Source organism: Poecilia reticulata, linkage group LG5 (genome assembly GCF_000633615.1).
Source record: "Poecilia reticulata strain Guanapo linkage group LG5, Guppy_female_1.0+MT, whole genome shotgun sequence".
NCBI lineage: Eukaryota > Metazoa > Chordata > Actinopteri > Cyprinodontiformes > Poeciliidae > Poecilia > Poecilia reticulata.
Window position 1 is genome coordinate 23,199,065 of NC_024335.1, and position 21,554 is coordinate 23,220,618.

Sequence of the window (21,554 nt, forward strand, 5' to 3'; positions counted from 1 at the left end):
GGTTAAATGAAAAATAGATTAATGAAAAGTGGGTAAATGAAAAATAGATTAATGAAAAAAGGGAAATTGAGAAATTGATAATATGAAAAATAAATAAATGAAAAAATGGGTTAATGAAAAAGCTAAATTATTTATTTAACAAATTATTTATTTATTTCACTCATTTTCTTCATTTTTTGATTTATTTTACTCATTTTTTATTTATTTCACCCATTTATTTATTTATTTAATTTTGGCTGAAATGGCTCTCCATAGCTGCAGTCTATAAATAGGTAGTTTAAAGTAAAACAATGATTCACAAAGAATGCTCCATGCAGCATTTCTATGAGTAAATTCCCACATACTAACTGAATGTCAAGATTTGATTATAAATATATCTGTATGTGTAAATACAATCTATACACTGATAGCAATTTCTGATTCAATTCAAATTTTCACAGATTGTGTGTATATGTCCAATTCACATTGTAATTTCATGAAACTTTACAAAAGTCTTGTCAAAACCATTTCCAAAAGAGTCTTAACAGCCATTGTTACAAAAAACAAATAATACCTAAATAAAACCTGTCAGTCTAAGAAGTCAATATTCTATAAAATACATTTTTCCACATATCTGTTTTCTGAGTAAAAAATATGACCCCTTATGTTGAACAAGCATGTGGCGACAGTGTGAATGAAGGAATCCCTTTCAACTGGAAGAACCTCCAGCAGAACCAGGCTCAGTGTGAACAGTTTTCTATCATGACCAGCTAGAAATCTGAACTAAGTACACACAAAACGGTCCAGGAGTAATTTCTACATGTTGAAGAAAAAGCAAACTGAGTTAATGGCAGCAGTAGAGCTATATCTCCTTGACTTTTCTAGGTTGAGCATGACTCACCATGTATTTTCTTGTTTATGTACTTTTTAATCTATGTAGAGATTCTGTTTTTCATGTTTTTCTCTCATTTGTTCTATTTTGTCCCTATATTTTGTTTATTTATTAACCACTGTTGACTAGCACTTTGATTATTTTTGGTTATTTTTAAAGTACAAATAAGTCAAAATAAACATTAACTTAAATAGTCTGGAAAAACTGCAACTTTTGCAGGACAAAACAAAACAAGATGAAGAAAAATAAATTGTTGTCTTATGCCTTGTAAGCAATCTGCGGTACAAGGGAGTCTTTACACTGTGTAGTTAAGCCTATCATCTAAATCTGTACCAGATTTAAATTGAAGAATTTATATGAAAAAGATTTTCATCAAGATGCCTCCAACCAAAGAGCTCTAAACTAATGCTAAATCGTCAAAAAAAAATATCAATGGCGATATTTATAAATCTAATTGGCAATAATAAAAAGGTTTGATTACAGCAAATAAATACTTTTCCATTAAGCATTACCAGTGAAGTAAATATTTTTTTTCCTCTTATTTGTTCCTAAATAAAGTTTGCAAAACGTGCCCTCCTTTATCAACTTAGAAAATGTAAGAGCGTATAAACACACTCGTCAACCTGATTGCTTCTATTGATATTTACAATCGTTGTCGGAAGTGTAATTTGTGATATTAATGTAAAAATATGCATCTTGCTCCATTTTCACTGAAAGTAGGGCGCAGGAACCTTCGTTAGAGTTCCGTTTCCGGGGGCAGTATTTATGGTCACACTGGGAAAAATGGAAATTAGCAACGTTTATCGTTTCACTTACACAATTACTGTACTTTTCGACTGAATGTTGGTTGCATCTACTAGTAGGCTGACTACCTGAATGGCAGAGCGCACAAAAGGTGAGCTCTAACTACACCTGAATGATTGAGGGCAGCTGATGCGCATCAATTAGCCGAGCGTGTTAGCCTCGCTGTGTTTTAGCTTAGCTTTAGCTACGTTACACCCACACATTTATCAAATCATTGTCTAGCAGGGACATCCAACTGGACATCACTATTAGTGGGATAATGTATCTCTTCTTGTAGCTCAGTGTGCAGTAAAACATTGCTTCTCCAGCACACGAAGAGCTTAGCTGTTTTCGAGCGGCTGAAAATACCTTTGTTGTTTAGTAATTAGCGAACATGGAGATTTAATTCTGCTTGAGAAAGCGCCATATGTCTGGACGCCGCGGTGTTCCTCGTTGAATAGCGAATCAATTACATATAGTTTGTTTTTTGCACAATAATAACAACAATACAACACAGCAGAGGTGGTTTAATGTTAATTGGTAGGTTTCTAATTTAGCTCTGAGGCAGTGGGTCTTAGTGTAGTGACCCCACTGAGAAAAAGGACAAGAATTGTGTTTTATTTGTGTTATGTTTTGAAAAGTTTATTTAAAATAACATAAAGACACATTTGAAACATTGCCAAAATTTGGGTTGTTAGCAAAAAAAAATCAGACATACAACATTTAAACACATAATTTAAGCATAATGTATGTCCATCAAAAATCAAATGAAAATTATTTTTTTTATATATATATTTCTAATCATACCAGTTAGCTTTTGTTAGTCTATAAAGATCAGAATGGCAAATATATTTAAAGCAATACAAATGTGAAAAATAAATGCTGGATGTAGAAGTTATTTAATGAAACATTTTTTAAGTCAATGTATCAAAATTACAGCTGTAACAGTTATAAAGCTATGTTGTTTTGACTTGAATAGGAACAGTTGTTGCCCTTCTGTTTTAAACAAAGCTGATAAAATCGTGTTATTTTTATTTTATTTATTTTGTGCTAATACTGTTGTATCATAGAAATGTGGTATTTTTACTGAAGGAGATCATGGAACCTCATATCAGGCCATGCGTACTTGGATAAATGAGTGAAAAGTTTTTATTATTGCTAAGCCTGTTCAAACGGCGAGATACAATAAAACGAGTGTTCATCAGAAAGATAAATCGAAGGAAATGATAGAATAAAGTTACACAATGTTTATTGAGCCATTTTATTTTACACTTATTGTGTTTCACTCATCCATTTATGGATTTTTATTCTGCTCAATGTTTTGTTTGTTTATGTAAAACAAACTCAGTATCAGTCGATTGGACAATAGCAGTTTGCATTTAATGGCATGAAATAAGAATTCAGTGATAAAGACTTGTGATGATGAGTAATGAGTAGTTTCCAGAGCAAAAGTAGTGTAGTTTCAGACTTTGCTCACTTTAAATTAAGATAATATTTTCTAATCCTGTGTACCTTTGATAGGAATCCTACATACCCAATCAGCTCTGCAGATGACATGAATTAGGGGGGGAAAAGTAGCTTTCTGGAACAATGAATAAGTGTATGAGTCTAGAAAAACCTTCAGGGAATTTATTGGAGAAACCTAATCTGGTATTTACACCGCAAAACGTCTGTAACTGTGTTGTGTTTGGCATCACCCAACTCTAGTAAATACTTCATAAAATTAAACCCACCACCCTTCTTACAGCTTGGCCATCATTTTACAGTAAAATTGTCAGAAATCTTATTTTGAATAAATTTTTAACATAATTGTAAATGTTACTTTAAATATTCTCATCAGCGTTCCATTTACTTCCTGTTAGGCTGGAAAATAGTTGCACAAATGAAAATGTTTGTGACCAAGGTTTGTTTATGTTCAACAATTTGTAACGTATGTGATCTTCAAGCTCTGAGAACATAACATTTAGCTCCTTACTGGTCAGTCACTTAGGTTTGAATGTTTTCAGATGCCAGCTTAATATTCACAGAGGCCACTGATATCAAACAAATTTTTTTTAGATGCATATAACTGGGACAGAAGGGTGAGACTTTTTTTTTCTTAAGTTCCTGATGAAGGCGTGTAGGTAATACTTTGACAGCCCTGGAAGACAACATGTCTGAAGAGGCAATTTCAGAAAGTGACCTGGAGGCCAGCATTGACAGCGAAGAGGAGTGTATGGAAAATGAGGAAGAGGAGGAGGAGGAGGAGGATGAAGACCTGGAGGAAGACGAGGAGGAAAATGATGGAGACGACGAAGATGACGGACTTGGTGAGGGACAATATTTTGTATTCATCCATAACTCGTTAACATAGTTCTTAATCAAACCGTATTTAAAAAAGGACTTAGTGTCGCAATGGCCTAATCAAAGTCAAACCCCCAAATGATTGAAACTGTGCAACACAAATTCCCTTGAAACAAAGCAATGTGTTTTAATTTAACCGTCTTTTTGACTGAATATATAACATGCAGACTTGGATAGTTGGGAGTTACTAACTGTAATAAATCTTTTCTCGTTGAAGAGCGACCTGCAAGTGCCCAGAGTCGAGCCGATGGGGACGGCAGGGACTCCAACTCAACTACCTCTGGAGAGCCTTCCTCAGAGCCTCCTTCCCGGCCGTCCTCCAGACCCGCCTCTCGATCTCAGCCTCCGACCGGCGCGGGGAACTCGAGTGAGAGCAAAGCCGCGTCTAGAAAAACAAAGAAGGACAAAGCTTCTAAATTAACAAAATCACTCAAATCTTCAAAAAGCTCCAAAACTCCAAAACCAGCCAAGCCAGCTCACCTGAGGAAGAACATCAGGTATGTCTGTATGTATGTGTGTTTTACGTTGAGGTGAGCTGCGTTAATGTCTTTTTCGGTGCATGAGCAGGTTTGCTTCTTTTTACTTCTGCTCACAGAAAGATGCTGCAAGAGGACCAGCTGGAGGCTGGAACCAAAGCAGCTCAGCAGGAGGAGATGGAGAGGCGGAAACGACTGGAGCAGCAGAGGAAGGACTTCCCTATGCAGGCCCCGTCTCTCGCGGACGCTCAACTAGGTGACTGTTTGTGATCAAGAAATTATTAATGATTGTCCTGCGATATTTTAATTGTAAATCTCCTGTTCTGATTTTTTTTTTTTGGCAACAGTGGAGACTGCAGCTTTATTAGCAGAAGTATCTCAGTTGGTTCCTGCTCTCCAGGGGAAACAGGATGTGATCTGTCTGGATAGTAGCGGTGAGGAAGATGAGAAGGCGGATATAAATTTGCCCGCCCTCGCCATTGGAGACGGTGAGTACATACTGCAGCTCTAGCCAGTTTCAAGCAGTATGACTATGGGTGTGCATTTATCGTGAAAAATGTATAATCATGATAAGAGTTTTGATTTACCGTCGTCTCGATAAATATCAATTAATGATGTTAACTGAAAATCCAAATTAGCTGTATTATCAGAAATGTTATTACTATTTTCTCCACCGTTTCATGAGAGCATCAATAAACATCAGTAAATTTGTAACCATAATTAAATGCAGTCACTGTGTAAAGCTCAGTGACATAAATCACACTTCTTTTAACTAAGCGGCATCTTGAAGAAGCCTGTTTTTTAAATTGGAATGTTAAAAAGAAGTAATAACTACATTTTGTCATCAATTTGATCATTATCACAATGAAATTCAGAGTCCATATCGCCCACCCTTCGAGTGGGATTTGATTACGCACCAACAGTTGTTTATTTCCTTAATGGCGTTGCAGATATAATTGAGCTCAGTTCGGGGGACGAAGACACCCTGCAGATAAGCAGCGAGTCGGCTGACGAGGAAGCCGATGCCGCCCACGGCTCGGAGGAGAGCAGCGGCGCTCACATAAACGACACGCTCAACTTGCCTGACGCCCAGGGTCGAGTGCTGGTGAACATCAACCACCCTCCGGAGGAGAAAGACGTTTACCTCGCCCCGCAGCTAGCCCGAGCTGTTAAACCTCACCAAGTACGACTGCGACCTCTTTCTACTCTTCTTCACATAAAGCTTGACATGTAACTCGCAGGAAGTATGTGGTAAGCCTCTTTTTGTTTTTCCTTTCCTTTAAGATTGGGGGAATCCGGTTTCTCTATGATAACCTGATCGAGTCTTTGGACCGGTACAAGACCAGCAGTGGCTTCGGCTGCATCCTCGCTCACAGCATGGGTTTGGGCAAAACGCTGCAGGTCATTTCGTTCATCGACATCCTTCTGAAGAACACGGAGGCCCACACTGTTCTGGCTATCGTCCCTGTAAGTGATGAACATATTTTGAAACATCACGTTCTTGTTTCTTCCGCCTCCTGAGTTTCACCTCTCTATGTTTTTATTTCTCCGCACGCCAGGTGAACACGCTCCAGAACTGGCTGACAGAGTTTAACCTCTGGCTCCCACCCCAGGAGGCACTTCCTCCTGACACCGACCCAACGTTCGTCACTGGCCGCATGTTCAAAGTTCACATTCTCAACGATGAGCACAAGTACGTAACGTGGCGGCCGATGTGCCGCTGTGACCGTTTACGTTGAAATGTTTTACCCATTAATCGTTCTGACCGTGTGACTCTCAGAACCACGGTGGCCAGGGCCAAGGTTGTGGAGGAGTGGTCCAGAGACGGAGGTGTGTTGTTGATGGGCTATGAGATGTACCGCCTGCTGTCCATGAAGAAGAGCTTTGTGATGGGGAAGAAGAGGAAAACAAAAAAACCAGCTGGGCCAGTTATTATTGACCTGGACGAAGAGGACAGGCAACAAGAGCTTATGAAAGGTAACCATGACGACAAGTAATGTGCGAAAATATACAGCGGCTTGTACTAGTTGTGCACAGCTAGTACCATTTGCAGACATCCGAAGGCTGAAAATGACACCCAGAGGAAAGACGTTAGCTGCTCAAGCTAACCCAGATAAGCAAGATTGATGGCATCAACTAACTTGCTTGCTCTTTGGTTACCTAGCAACCACCTGTTGAGCAACTTGAGCAGCAGCAATTTCAGGATTCATGCCTCATGACAGTTTAAACGGCCTGGATAAAACAGTAAAAGTCACATCACCAGTTTGGCAGTATTTAACAATCAAAATAATAATCAATCATTATCGATATTACCTGATAGCAGTTGCCCAAGAAGTAATTAGGTTTAGGGGTCTATGACCTTTTCACACAGGGTCCTGAAGGTTTGGATCGTTTTCTCCCTTAATAATAAACACCTTCATTTAAACACTGATTTTTTTTGTTTTTACTTTTGTTACTTTGGCTAATATTAAAGTTGGTTTGATGTTCTGAAACACTTAGACATGCCAAAAAAATAAGTCAGGAAGGTTTCAAACACCTTTCACACCACAGTATTGGTGAAAGGTGAATTTCACCAATACTGGTGAAAGGTGAACACGAAGGTGAATTTTGGGCTCAGTTTGTTGAACGGGATTTCATTTAGGAGCATCAGAGTAAAGGGCACAGAATGCACATGCATGTGCTACTTTTTGTTTTATCACATAAAATTCAAATGAAACGACTGAACGTTGTGGTCGCAATGTAACAGAACACAGAGAAGTTCAAGGAGGACGAAGGAATTAGACGACGCTTGTTAATAATCACACCGCCTTATCCACCAGGGATCGAAAAGTCGATATCACGGCCCGGTCCCGACGTGGTGATCTGCGACGAGGGCCACCGCATTAAGAACTACCATGCCAGCACGTCGCAGGCCTTGAAGAACATCCGCTCCAGGCGCAGGGTGGTTCTGACGGGCTACCCACTGCAGAACAACCTCACAGAGTACTGGTGCATGGTGGACTTCGTCAGGCCCGACTTTCTGGGCACGCGCCAGGAGTTCAGCAACATGTTCGAGCGTCCCATCTTGAACGGTCAGTGCGTGGACAGCACACCCCAAGACGTCCGCTTGATGCGTTACCGCAGTCACGTGCTGCACAGCTTGTTGGAGGGCTTCGTGCAGAGGTGAGCCTTTCTCGCTTGGAAACGCTTCCCCGAAGGGTATTTATTATTACATCTGCGTGTCTGTGTCGCTTTTGTCCTTGGCAGGCGAGGCCATGACGTGCTGAGACACCACCTCCCGAATAAGGAGGAGTTTGTGATCTTGGTGCGGCTCTCTCCTATTCAGAAGGCGCTGTACACCGAGTTCATGAAGCGCTTCCGAGAGGCAGGGAACAGCGGCTGGCTTGGCCTTAACCCACTTAAAGCTTTTTGCGTCTGCTGCAAGGTCAGACTGCTTTTGTCTCGTTTTGAGAGCCACTTCCGTGTCATGTGCCTCGGTAAAGCTTTAACCTGTGGTTTTTTGGACAGATCTGGAATCACCCTGACGTCCTCTTCGAAGCCCTGGAGAAGGAGAACCAGGCCAATGAGCAGGACCTGGACCTGGATGACATCACCTCGGCCAGCAACCCGCGCTGCCCTGCTCCCGGCGCCGGCCTGAAGACCAAAGTGGCCGACTCAAGCAAAGGCAACAATAGCCTGCCGCCGCTCAATCCGTCTCAAGATAGAGCCAATCAAGTCATCACATATGAATGGGTAGGTTAGGGCTAGGCCCGGCATTTAGATGCAGCTAAAGCAAAGCAAATACAAGGGAAATCCAGACAACTGTCTGCGCTTAATTCTTTCTTAGGCAAAGGACATCATGTCAAACTACCGGACAGGAGTTTTAGAAAGCTCAGCTAAGATTGTTCTGCTCTTCCACTTGATTGAAGAAAGTGTCAGAAGAAGAGACAAGATTTTGGTCTTCAGGTAAGTCTTCTGTCCTGCATAAGTGAGAAAAAAGACATTTATGTATCTATTACACTTTTGGACAGAAAGTGGAGTGTGACAGGGTTACTGTGCAGAAAAAGTAACAATTTGGTTTTTAATCAATTACGGATCTGAAAAAGTGTGATAAAGCATTTCTGTTACTCTTGGTTTACATCTAAAACGATGAAATATGATATTCTCTTAAAACATTTGGCATATAAACAGTTCTCGCTACCCTCTTTACTCTCATACTCCAAATGAAAATCCAGTCCAGCCAGTTGCCTTCAGAAATCATATAGAGTCCATCTGTGTGCTACTGAATCTGTATAAATACATCTGTCCTGTGAAGACGTTAGTTAATAAACAACTTCAGCAAAAACAAAAAGTACAGATGTAAATTCATTCTGTAGAAAAACTTGTAAATCAGCCACACACACATGGTCTCCTTCCAGCCTGACCGGATCTTGAGCTGTTCTGCTAAGAAAAATAGGCAAAAGATTTATTATTTTAATGTAAAACGCTAGTAAAGACGAATCCTAAAAGACTAGGATTATCCACCTTTTAGTGTCAGTTTATCACATTAAATTCTCTCTAAAATGCACCAAAGTTTCTAATTGTAATGTGACAAAAAGTGGAAATGTTTAGTGGATTTGAAGAATACTTGAGCAAGATGCCCAAATCCAAATCACCGTCTAAAATGCCAGATGCATTTTAAGAGGAAAACAATAAAAAAGCCACAAAAAAACTAAATAAATCCTGCTTCATTATAAGTTGGAAAATGTTTAGAAGACGATTGTTCAGGATTTAAACTTTTAAAATATGCAATTCAACATTTCTTCAGCACGGCCCAGGTTTTGGAACATGCAGATCCAGTCCAGTCATTCATTGCATGCAGCTTAAATAATATAATGCCTGTTTTGTTGGCTGCGCCTCTGAGCTCAGTAAGTGTTCTGATGGATTTTTATCGTGTCCAACAGCCAAAGTTTAAGCACTCTGACAGTCATCGAGGATTTTCTTTCAAAGAGACCCATGCCCCCCGGCATCGCCCCCAGCGACAGCCAAAACCAAAACTGGGTTCGCAACCTCAACTACTACAGTAAGTTGTCCAACTTTTGCTTCTTTATTTTTTTTTCCCCAAACTATTCGCTAATCATGAAGTGTTTTGCACTAAAATCTGCTATATTTTCTTTCCTCCACATTTTTGCTTAATCTCTGATCACTTTTCATTTACATAGCAAGTGATTTTTTTATAATTTTTTTTTTATTTTTCAATATTTCATCTCTGTTAATGCTGTCTGAGTCATATAGCTTGTCCAGTTGTTTCAGCGCTGATGTGTGTCTGCAGGACTGGACGGGAGTACATCTGCATCAGAGAGAGAACGTCTCATCAATCAGTTTAACGACCCAGAGAACAAAGCAGCGTGGCTGTTCCTGCTTTCGACACGGTAGGCCGCTTCGTCTCGCAGCCGGAGCTCGTGCTTCTTCTCTGCGCTAAACGTCGTCGTCTTCCCACAGAGCGGGCTGCTTGGGGGTGAATCTGATCGGGGCCAGCCGTGTCGTCGTCTTTGACGCGTCGTGGAACCCGTGTCACGACGCCCAGGCGGTGTGTCGCGTGTACCGCTACGGTCAGAGGAAGCCTTGCTACATCTACCGCCTGGTCTGTGACTTCACCCTGGAGAAGAAGATATATGACAGGCAGGTCTCCAAACAGGGCATGTCGGGTAAGAGCCTCACTTTTTTTAATGTATTTATTTTTTGATGGATTTTAACTCCTTCGCTGCTTTCGTCCTTCTTAGAAAGCTGCCATTGTTTTCTGAAACAGAGCTCCCTTATCTTTCTCTTTTAAAGACCGGGTGGTTGACGACTTGAACCCAGTGCTGAACTTCACCCGTAAGGAAGTTGAGTCGCTGCTGCACTTTGTAGAAGAGGAGCCTGAGGCTGAGAGGATCTCACTGGAATCGCAGAGAGAGTTGGAGTCGGTGATATATCAAGCTTGTGAGCTTTACCCGAACCTCATCACCAAGGTAGAGTTACTTGAAAGGTGTTACTCCGTCTAACAACTCCAGAAGCTCCAGGCATTTTTCGAGATTTGTTGCTCTTCAAACATAACGGGAGGTTTGGGTGTTTTGCTGCAGAATGAGCCAAGGGTTTCAGGTCCTGACAGGCTGGGCTGATGCATCTCTCTTTTTTTGAGGAGTGCAAAAACATGCAGATGTCTAAAACATCTCCAAACTGAATAAACAAGGAGGACATTTTCAGGTCTGCGAAATTTACTGGAATGTTAAAATTGACGCTGCAGAAACAAAGTCAGTCAGCTCTTGTTTTCGTTCAGGAAACAAAGCATCTGTTTTTTGATGGCCTCATTAAATAAAACTCTTCACTTCGACTAAATGCCCAAACCTGAAGTAGAGTGTTAGTCTGTGACTTTTTGTCACTTTTAGGACTGAGGTAATCAACACCAACTGTTCTTATAAATAGCTCTGTAATTAAATCCAGAAATGTTGAAGTTTTCAGTTACAGATTTAAGATATTTGAGCTTATCAATAACGACAAAACAATACAGTAATTGTCCAACCTCAAATATGTCTGTACTGAAACGTCGCTGGCAGAATTATGTTGCTGTTCTGTCAAAATGAGTCGGTCTTTAGATGTACGAGGCTGGTAGAAACTCAGACAGCTGTGAAAGTATTGAATCGCTTTCCAGATTTTAACACAAATTTCTACTACTTCAAAACTCTGCACTGCTTTGTAATTATCACATCAAATTCAAATGAAACGCGTTTATTTTAATAATGAATCATTTAAATACAACATTATTTTTAGTGTTTTTCCTATTTTTATGGGGAGAAAATTTACTTATGTATTTTTTTATTTGTAAGTTCTGATGATTCTTTCATTTTGCTTCACTGCATGTTTTATGTGAAGCACCTGGCGTCGTTAGTCGCATTTTTTAGTTTAATTCTGCTACCAAATAAGAAATGGGTTGAAAGAGCACACAGCATGAAAAAGCACACATTTCTCCAGTACATCCAGTAAAATCTAACATGAAAAGATTTTAGGTTTTGTGGTGCTGAGTGAGTAATCTGAAGTCTCCAAACATCAGTAGCTTTAAACCCCTTATGTCTTTCCTTTGGAGCTGAAGTCCATCTTTCTCTGTCCGATGTGTCCCTTTAGCCACCTTTCCACCATGAGTCGCTGCTCATGGACCGCAAGGAGTCAAAACTGACCAAAGCAGAGAAGAGAGCTGCAAAAAAGAGCTACGAGGACGAGAAGCGAGCCTCTGTACCGTACTCCCGCCCGTCATACGCGCCCTACTACCCAACAAGTGAACACTCGCTGGCGAGCATCGCAGCGTTTAACCAACGCGGCTGGTAGGCTCCACTGTTTCCAGTTGATTATTGCTTTATTTTTAGATCTGTACATCTGTAACCCATTCATCTTTACACTTATCACAATAGTGATAAGAAGTAATACCCTGTGTGGCTACTATAGATTGCAGCAACTTGTGCCCACTGGATGCAGAGCGTTGGGTGAACCCACTCCTGCCTAAGTCAGTAGGTGTTAGCAATCAGTATCACACTGCTGGTGGATGTTTAGCGTACTATTTAGCAGAAAGGTAATGTCGTTGTTTCTCCCTACGTCCATTGGGTGGCGCAGGTTGCTGCAATCGATAGTAGTCACACAGGCACACCCGCTAGAAGGAAACAAACACACCCAGTGCAACGCTTTCATTTTATTGTCTGAGAGGTTGCCAGGTGACTGTGTCAAAAGACATTTCCAAAAGCGAGCAGAGAGTGTGAGCGTGAGGAGAAGTTTTGAGTACAAGCATTGCAAGTTTTGAGAAGAAAGATGCAAAGTTCTGCTTTCAAAATGAAAATGTGTGCTCTTGGATTATGGCAGAAAAGTTGCCACATAATTTACTATTGGAACTGCAGCTCACGTTTGTGTTTGTATCTGCAGGCGCCACATAACGCGGCCGGACGACAAGCCAGTCGCGAGTGTCAGGCCCATCCAGTCGACCCCGATCCCGATGATGCCTCGGCAGGTCGGCATGGGAATGGCCGGCTCCAGCTCTGCCGGCAGCCTTCCTCTCAACTTCCTGCAGAAAGCAGGAGTTTATGTGCAAAGGATTGTCACCACAACAGGTATCTAACAAATAGCTACTGCAAATGAGAGATTTGTAGCGTTACCAGCAGTGAAACGTTTAACGAGCTTTTGAAGTTTAATCAGATTATAACGTACAACTTTCACCCGGATCCACAGACATCGTAATCCCAGGAGCAAACAGCTCCACAGACGTTCAGGCTCACATCAGCGCAGGAGAGAGCATCCACGTCATTAGAGGATCGAAAGGTAACGTCTTCATCAAGGAACCTCTTCAAACGGAACATCTTGGCGAACCTTTTCAGTCGTTTAATTTTCCCTCTTACAGGTACTTACATCAGGACGAATGATGGAAGGATTTTTGCTATTCGATCTGGAAAGATCAGCCGACCGGCAGCTGGAGCGTCTGCTCCATCTAGAGGTGCAAAACGTTTTGCTGTTTCATCGACTTCTTCCACATCACTTGGGTTTTTTATTGTCTAAAGGGATTATACTACACACGTTGCTGTAATCGTAAAGCTCTTTCCTTGCCACGTACATCAAATAAATTCTGTATTAAAGTTGTAATCGTGCAGCGTGAGTAATGATCCCCTGCTCATTTTGTAAGTTTACTCTCCTGGAATGGAAAATTAATCCTTAATTAATGCAAATCTTTTTAGGGTGATTTTATTTGCTGTACAGAGGCAGAATATTATGAAAACTCTAGAACTCTACAACAAATACTTTATATAAAAGGTAAAAAAATAAAAAATAGGGTCATGTGTCACTGAGTAAAATAGTATTAATTAAATTCCCTTCAAACAACCAGGATTCTGAATTGATCTGGTTCTCATGTGGAGCACAAATACGTCTGACTACAAGTTGTGTGTGTAAAACACACTCCTCCATGGAAACACTTTCTCCACGTTTTTCAGTTGTGGAAGATGATGCTAATGTTCCTACAAGACAATAAACGCCTTTAGCACAGCTAAACAAAGCAAAGTTATAAGTGGCGATTTTTTTGGAAGTGATCTTTGTTTCACTAAGCGATTTTTTTATTTTCATGCATGCATTTATTTGGGGGGGGCGGTTCTAACAGATATTCTGTTTCTCCGTGTTGAAATAAAAGCTAACTTTATATTGCAGGGGAACAAACAACGCAGTAGCTAGTCAGATGTCTCTGTTTCTGCTTTGAAAAAGGTTTTTGCGATAGACACTATCAAGTTATACATCCTTTATATTAATATGTAAATTCCTGCCATGATCTGACTTTTTTTTTTTTTCAAAGTAACCTAGGGTTACTACCACATCTTCTTCAATATCATCTCTATCTCTTCAGCAGACACCCAAGTCTCCCTGATCCACCCAGTGAGCAACGGCTGCTCGTCTCCGGCCGACCAGCCGCGGCGCTCCCCTGCCGCCGACCAGCGGCCCCCGTCTCCTCTGAGCTCGGACTTCTTCCAAGAGCTCAGCCATTACGCGTCGTCCACAGGCAGCGCCACTGCCGGCAGGGCGAATGAATCGTCGTCGCTTCTGGATTTGCCGTCCGCGACGGCGGGGGACGAGGGTGGCTCTCTGACCGGCGATCAGAGCCGACAGCTCGGCAACGAACTGCTGAGCTCAGCCGTGGAGGCGCAGCGCGCCAGCAAGCGGAAACGTGACGGCGGCCAGGACATCTCACAGACGGGAGGAAAGCACACCTCGGTCACGGCTCATTTCCCCGGATTGTCGGTGAACTCCGGTGGGCTCAGTTTCCCACCGGTGGGTCTGAACCTGGGGAACCTGGGGAACCTGGGTCATGTGAGTCAGCCGCTTCTAATGCCTGGAGGAGGATCTTCATTCCTCCAATCCCCGGGACAAACGCTGGCCGACCTGCAGTCCATGTTCCCCTCGGTGAGCTCGGACCTCCTGAGGCAGCCGGCCGCGGGGAACGGACACCTCCCTCCCTCGTCCTCGGCTTTCTCTTCCGCCTCCTCCACCATTCCCATGTCGTCTACGGCAACCTCCTCTTCCCTCCCGTCTGGCACTTTGCCTCCGTACTTGATGAACCCCAACATGGCCGGCCTGCTTTCTTCAGGTTTCCCTCTCAGTTACAGTCAGCCACTGCTCTCCTCACCAAGAATGTTCCCCGGCCCTTTGCTCTCGGGGTCGGGGGGCTTCTCCATGCCCAACTCCAACTCTGCGACGCCCAGTTTCCTCTCTCATTTTACCAACCCCACCTCCAGCCTCCTGGGCGCCGCGCTGACGCAGCCGGACAGACACCCGAGCGCGGTGAACGGCGGGGACAGCTCTGATGATGACGTCATAGAGGTGACGGGACAGTAGGGCTTCAGAAAGTCCCACTGCAGGTTTTTTTTTTGTTTGTTTGTTTTTAAACCGTTTTACAGTCAGAAAATAATCAAAATACATTAGAAATGGGAATTATTATACAAAAACGATAAAACTTGAAGGCAAAAGGCCTGGAATAATTCTGTGATAATTACATCCATCATGGTTTGAAAGTGTATTCAGAATCCAAATGTGACCAAGAAGAGGAAATGGGAAACTCAGCTCTGAGTTTACATCTAAAGTGGGTTAAATGTGAATAAGTTATTCCTCAGACATAAAGTTGGCCACTGCTTAGTTCTTTGAAATAAGCAGGTCACACGGGTTCTGTTTTACTCGGTGCCTTGCAGAAGTTTCCGTATCCCTTACGGCCTTCCACATTTTGTCATGTACCAGTCACACACCTCAGTGTATTTCATTGCGATTCTATGAGATGGACACAACTGTGTGCATAATTGTGAAGTCGAAGGAAACTAAAACGTGAATTTGTTTTCACAAATAAAAACCTTTTGAAGTGTGGTATGCATTTCTGTCCAGCTCCCTCAGAGTTAATACTTAGTATTTCCACCTTTATGTGCAATTACAGCTGCAGTTTCTTTGACAGATTGTCATAGCAAATACATGAGTTTTTGCCCATTTTTCCATCTTTCAAAATAGCTCAAGTTTCATCAGAAAATAGCTCAAGTTTCATCAGAATGGATGGACAGTGAACTTTCCCAATTGGATTCATGTCTGGACTTTGACTAGGCCCAGACCTCTGATTTGATTTAAACCATTCCATTATAACTTTTTGGTTCAAATCAGCTTCCTTGTCTTTTGATTCAAAACCGTCCCCTCAGCATGACGCTGCCACTGTCATGTTTCACTTTGAACATAGTTTGTTTAGGGTGTTTTCTGCCTTAACTAACATTTTGTGATGTCGTCTGATCAGAGCACCTGTGGCGCCTTCAGGTCTTTTTATGGTTTTCTTTCTGCCTGTTCTTGCCAGCCTTTCATTGGAGTGGAGTCTTGTCAACAGATTACCCTAACTGAGTAGTGGCTGTCTCCAGCTCCTCCAGAGTTACGAGTCCCTCTTTTTGCTAAAAATGTTGACATCTTTAGCTGTCATCTCACAACCCCGATTTAAAGGTCACACCTTTTCCCTCCGCCCTGTCTGCTGTGTTTTTTACTAATCATAAGCTGAATTTACAGTCTGTTTAAATTAGACGCTGTATTTACCAATTAGGTTTCTTCTGAAGACATTTAGCTGTTCTGGATTTTATTTAACGGTGTCAGAAAGAAAGGGAGCTGCCACACTTTTCAGATTTTCATTAGGACAACATTTAAACCTGCATTATTTTCCTTCCACTTCCCGATAATTCACCACATCATGCTGGTGCGAAACACAGAATCCCAACAAAACGCGTCAAACGCGTGGTTGTTATGTGACGAAATGTGAAGTGGTTCACGAGGGATGAGTAATTCCCATTTCTAATGCTCTTCATCGGTCAAACACACACTGATCGTTGTCTCGAAATACGAGAATCGGACTGTAAAATCCTACAAAGTGCAACAAAATCCTTATGCTGAATGCCTGCGTCCTGTTCAGCGGGAGCGTCGGGAACAGATCCGTCAAACGAGGACCAGTCGAATCTTATCTGGCGTTGGCTCCCACAGCCTCTGCTACATTTTTACACAAAGTGTCGGCGTTCAGCTTTTTGTTCCTAACATTTTAAACATGTGACGAAAGCTGCTTCCTGTTGGTTTTTCTCACGATGAATTGTTATGTAACAGTTGAGTGTGGACAGGCTGAACACTCTGCTGCTGAACACTAGTGTTCTCCATTTCCTCTGTAGATAAAGGGATCTTAGCGCTTGTCACAAAGTACACAATCCAGTGTGTATACACTATAACGGTTACCTTGAAAATCAGAAATTTTAGGCATATTTTAGTCTTTAGCAGTTTGATAGACATTGTAGCAACCCCCTGTTTAAAAGATACTTGTGACGCTGTCATTGGACATGTGGATACTTTGTAAATAATATCATTGTTTATATTGCAAGTCGATACCGTGCAGTGTGTGTAGATTTCAGTCGTAGAGCGATTGTTTATCACAGCAGTGACCATAATGACAAACTCACCCCGGCTTTGATAAGCGAGGATAAAAATGAAATATTTAGGATTTTCTTTGTTTCCCTCCAAACTGAAAACGAATGTACTTTCATGTCAACAACACAGGGACTGGGACATGGATTTGTACTGTGTAAACTCTTTCTTTGTTATTTTAATTAAATTTTTTTTCTTCCCCTTATCAGCCCAAAACGGTATTGAGTTTTGAAATTCATAGTTAGCTAATTGCTTTTATGTATCAGACAGCTGGCGTTGTGAGGACAAGCAGCGAATTTGAAAGCCAAATGAAGCTCAAACCAAGGAGTAACGTTACTAACTCGTTCACCTTTACCTTTTAGTTGTGGATTATGCATGAGTCGCCCAGTAATTTGTTTTCAGTACTGGTCAGAAGTTCACCTGCACTCCTCATCGACATACATACTTCAGACTTTTGTTGTTTTTGTTTGTTTACTTGAACTGTTTTTTTAGTGAGCGCTAATAATGAAATTATGAACTCTTAACAGGTTTATTGCTGGTTTTCTCTGAATATCCAGTAGGAGGTTTCACCTTGACCTCATGCTTTTTGCAGCCATAAGCGAGCTTCAGTCATATCTCTGTCTGGATATTTGACCACACTTCTTTTCAAAAGTTGTAAAAGTTAAATTATTTGGCTACCATATGGGTCATCCCTGATATTTAATGTTGGCCCTCTTCATTTATTCCAAAACCAGTTTTGATTTGTGCTTGCAATCCTTATCCTGCTGTAAAACGTGAAGGTTTTAGCTTTTCATTTCAGGTGGTGTTTCAAAAAAATGTACTTGCAGCAAAGCATCCAAACAGCATGAAGCTGCCGCCACCAGTTTATGGTGTTCTTTGTTTGGAAAAGACTCGTCTCTACTCCTCTAGGTAAACCTCTTCTCATCAACGGTTGGCGGTTTTAAACAGGGTACAGTGTTGACGGTAACACTGATGTTCCAGCAACTTTCAGTTCATGACAGACCTGAGCTCTGGTGGTTCCGCTGTTGTTGTTTTTTTCAGCATCTGGACCAATTTTACTTCATCTGATTTAAAATGATTTTACTCTTCTTGGAAATGTGGTCAAACATCCATTTTTAAGTTTGTTGATGGTTACAAAAAAAAGTGTGCGGTTTCTCTGGGCGTATGCATAATTTTGACCTTGTGTGGATTTGTGATAATATATATATATAAATATACATATATAATGAAATCATTAGAGGTATCCATCATCAGTCTGACCAATCCACAAGCAGCTTCAGATCATTATTATTAAAGCCTATTCACTTCATACCCCAGAGTTCTGACCAGTTCTAGTCATTTAACCTAAACCCCGACATTGCAAACCGAGGATTTTATTTACAAGTCTGTTAGAACAAACATCACCTTATCTTAGAGGGAGCATTGAATCTGCACAGCTCGAGTGAACGAAACATTCAGTGTCGCCGCCCTCATTTGAACCCGACGACTTTTTTTTTAATATATATATATATATATATATATATATGAGTGAAACTGCCGGTGAGTGGCCGAGGCAGGTGAGTTGATGCGGTGGCCTTACAAACTGACAGTGCCGTTATGTGATGATCGCCGTTAGATGCAGTGTGCGTAGCTTCTGTCAGGAGTGTCCCTAGGTGTTGGTTGCTTTATGGCTGTTTTGGTCCCGTTTTCTGTATCCGTCTGTTTCTGTGTCGCCTTCGAGGCGTTTAGATGTAGGAAACGTCACTTTCCTCTGCTGGTAAACTAGGCTAGACGCAGTGATTATTGGCCTTTAGGAAACACTGGATAAGCTGAGACAACAGATCATTCCCCGTTGGAGTTGCGTTTTTCAGTTTTCAAGTACGGGACCCCGCGTCCCTGCATTTTGAGTACTGTTTGATTTATGTCGGCTGCTGGCTCCTCTTGTCTCCTCCCGGCTGCTTTATTTCAGTTTTGTCGGAAAGATTGTGGATTTTTTTTCTTTTCTTTTCTGCGTGTCAAGAGAACCTGTGATTTCTGATTTAAAAAGTGGAGCTAGCACTTTGCATAAGGAACATTTCTTCATATTAACTGTGCGAGGTACATTATACTAACCCCTCTCTTTTCTTTCTATAGTTTATAGAATATTTTATTACAGAATAGTTTTTTTTTCATGACGTCTAATTCAGATTAATCCACTTGACGGTCGAGTCCTGCATTTTGATGTCTGAAATGTTCTTATTTATAATGTAAAATATGGTTTTTGTAACTGCATTTTTTGTTACATTTTGTTCACGTTGCCCCATTAATGGCTGATTCAGTAAAAATTTCATACATGCAGCCTAAATCAAATAAAAACTATGTGATATCAATGTTATTTCAAAAATAAAATAATCTTCTAATACAGTCTGAATTATTTCGAAACAGTTTTATTCTAAGGCTTACTTCCTGTTTTCTCTTTTTTTTAAATTTGAATTATTTGTTCTGCTCGCAGTGCACGCTAATTGACATGCTAAGAAAAACCAATGTTGCTTTAAAAGAGCGTTTACAGTTATGCAAGTATAAAAAGGACTCTCGTTCCTCTTCTGCATATTTTGACTTTTTTATTCATTCAGGCATGCGAGAGATCACCATCAAAAATTTGCATAAAAAAAAAAAAAAGAAAAGGCAGGAAAGTTTGTGACCTGGAGAAGTAATATTTAAAGGAGCACAGTGAGCTTAGCTCTGTTCATCCCTCAGGACTGCAGCCGCTTTTTAGCAACGTAAGCACTGGAGACCTGATTCATTATGATCAGAGCGCTGAGAGCGGGGCAGGTCGCTGCCAGGTACCAGGCGTGCCCCCCTACCGACGCCGTGAACCAGGAGGAGCAGAGCCCGAGCAGCAGGCTGGTGCAGCCCAGCAGGAAGGTGACGAGCCCCGACGCGGCGTGGTAGCGCTTCAGCTTGGCGAGGGACCAGCCTTTGGCCAGAGAGTGGTAGATGAGCGGCACGGCCGCCAAGGACTGCACGCACACCACACACACGGTGATGAGTCCCAGCAGGCTGTGCCACGAGGTGAAGTGGGCTTTGCCGTTCAGGTATTTGTTGTAGTAGATGGCAGCCAGGCCCAGAACTGCACAGGAGCCACAGAGGCTCTGCAGGATCCAGTGAACACGGCCCTTGGTCTTGTGTGGAAACCTCTTGAGGAGTGAGCCGTGGGGAGAAAAGAGCAGGATGGCTTCCGTCATAAAGAAGCCAAACTAAAAGAAAAGGAAGAAAACTCGTTGGCTGTAAAAAGGTGGTATACAAATCAATTCAAATCTAAATAACTGTACCAATAAAAAAAAAATTGGAACGTTTGTGCAGAGCAAGTTTAGCCAAGAAATCAAAGAAACTGTCCAGTGATTCATCTAGTTCACGGGTCTGCAACCTGTGGCTCGAGGTCCTCCACTGCGGCTCTTACAAAGCCAAAAAGGAAATGTTTTTCCACGGCTTTTCTGTAAGTTTCTATGCCAAATCTGAATATGATAATACCTACAAGTCTTCATTTTTCATATTTATAGAAAAGGCTCGCCTCGTTCTAGAATTTTTTTTCATTTTGTTCTAAAATCTGTAAATAGAAGTATATTTTAGTTTAATTTTGCTAGCTTTCATCATGATACATTTTATGCAAAATCACATTTTGTCGCTTTAGGAGAGTTTTATTTGTTAGCAGCTAAACTTTGAGTGGAAAAAGTCGCTGACCTCTGATCTATTTGGTGCCTTACATTGACCTTTCCACATACCATAATGTCAGAACTCCAACTTTTGTGTATTCAATTGGGTTTTTGTTTGTAATAGTGCACAATTAATGACATTCAAAATGTTTGATAAACGCGCATCAAAAAGTAACTGATCCCTCCTTACTCTAGAGCTCCCAAATAAAATCCACTGCAGTCAGCTTCCTTTGAGTCAGTTTCTAAATTATGCGAAGCAGGTAGAAAAATACCCTCCAACGTTTACTTTCTAAAAAAATTTTTTTTAAAATTTTCTGCTTCACAATCATGCAACCAGCAATGTTCCGATAAACAAAGTAAAGTTTATAGATGAGGTTGAACTTACAGCTACTGTCATCAGGAAAGGATGCCATGAAAACACACCTGAAAGAAAAAGTGCGGGGTTAAAGGTCAACAAAATTATACGCAAACTGACGAAAACAAAAAAAGACGTCAACATTAACCACACTCACTTGTTCCGGGCAGGGAGAGAAACGAAATAAAAACAGGAAAGGCTATGGAGATGATGTGAGTCAGTCCCACGGAGGCTGCTCTAATAAAACCGTAAAACCGAGTTTCAGATTCAGCCTCCTTGTTGTGGATCATGTTCTAAATTATCACGTCCGATCGTATCCAACTCAACGAAAGCGGAAGTGACGATGGTTAAAAGCCCTTCCCTGAATGCAGCTCAGCTCTGCTTAAGATCATCAGATGACCATCGTTATTAAATCACAGTCATATAACTTTAACTTGACAAAACCTCCGGTGTCTGGTACACGTCGCCGTGACGTGCTGTTGCAGGAATGGGAAAACGCAGCTTCCGCTTAGGTTTTTCAAAATAAAAGTCCATTGTTTCTGCACTTCCTTTCCAATTATTCCTTACAATTATTTCTGTAAGGAATTACTCGCCTACAGTTTTTTATTTTATATATA

General features: G+C 41.4%; 2 protein-coding genes across 4 annotated transcripts in view; one reads left to right on the plus strand and one right to left on the minus strand.

Annotated features, from left to right (window-relative positions):
• Positions 1 to 19,293, plus strand: part of rad54l2 (RAD54 like 2) — a 24,332-nt gene extending 5,039 nt beyond the window's left edge. The window contains exons 1-22 of one of the 3 annotated variants that reach the window (XM_008409664.2): positions 1,613 to 1,766; positions 3,758 to 3,963; positions 4,215 to 4,494; positions 4,593 to 4,729; positions 4,821 to 4,961; positions 5,424 to 5,656; positions 5,758 to 5,940; positions 6,033 to 6,166; positions 6,254 to 6,450; positions 7,293 to 7,635; positions 7,720 to 7,897; positions 7,981 to 8,205; positions 8,300 to 8,418; positions 9,396 to 9,514; positions 9,764 to 9,863; positions 9,934 to 10,139; positions 10,267 to 10,442; positions 11,593 to 11,789; positions 12,379 to 12,563; positions 12,682 to 12,771; positions 12,851 to 12,943; positions 13,841 to 19,293. In XM_008409664.2, the coding sequence (XP_008407886.1) occupies positions 3,807 to 3,963; positions 4,215 to 4,494; positions 4,593 to 4,729; positions 4,821 to 4,961; positions 5,424 to 5,656; positions 5,758 to 5,940; positions 6,033 to 6,166; positions 6,254 to 6,450; positions 7,293 to 7,635; positions 7,720 to 7,897; positions 7,981 to 8,205; positions 8,300 to 8,418; positions 9,396 to 9,514; positions 9,764 to 9,863; positions 9,934 to 10,139; positions 10,267 to 10,442; positions 11,593 to 11,789; positions 12,379 to 12,563; positions 12,682 to 12,771; positions 12,851 to 12,943; positions 13,841 to 14,826 (4,479 nt within the window). In that variant the 5' untranslated portion in view covers positions 1,613 to 1,766; positions 3,758 to 3,806 and the 3' untranslated portion in view covers positions 14,827 to 19,293. Of the gene's footprint in view, positions 1 to 1,612; positions 1,767 to 3,757; positions 3,964 to 4,214; positions 4,495 to 4,592; positions 4,730 to 4,820; positions 4,962 to 5,423; positions 5,657 to 5,757; positions 5,941 to 6,032; positions 6,167 to 6,253; positions 6,451 to 7,292; positions 7,636 to 7,719; positions 7,898 to 7,980; positions 8,206 to 8,299; positions 8,419 to 9,395; positions 9,515 to 9,763; positions 9,864 to 9,933; positions 10,140 to 10,266; positions 10,443 to 11,592; positions 11,790 to 12,378; positions 12,564 to 12,681; positions 12,772 to 12,850; positions 12,944 to 13,840 lie in introns of those variants that run through there. The other 2 variants (XM_008409666.2, XM_008409665.2) reach the window with 2 other exon arrangements.
• A 171-nt stretch (positions 19,294 to 19,464) lies between these two features.
• cyb561d2 (cytochrome b561 family, member D2) lies at positions 19,465 to 21,422 on the minus strand. The gene is made up of 3 exons (XM_008409663.2): positions 21,095 to 21,422; positions 20,968 to 21,005; positions 19,465 to 20,126 (listed from the first exon to the last, which is right to left on the minus strand). Exons 1-3 carry the CDS (start codon positions 21,225 to 21,227, stop codon positions 19,623 to 19,625), a joined length of 675 nt encoding a protein of 224 aa, XP_008407885.1. The 5' UTR covers positions 21,228 to 21,422; the 3' UTR covers positions 19,465 to 19,622.
• Positions 21,423 to 21,554: the final 132 nt, after the last annotated feature.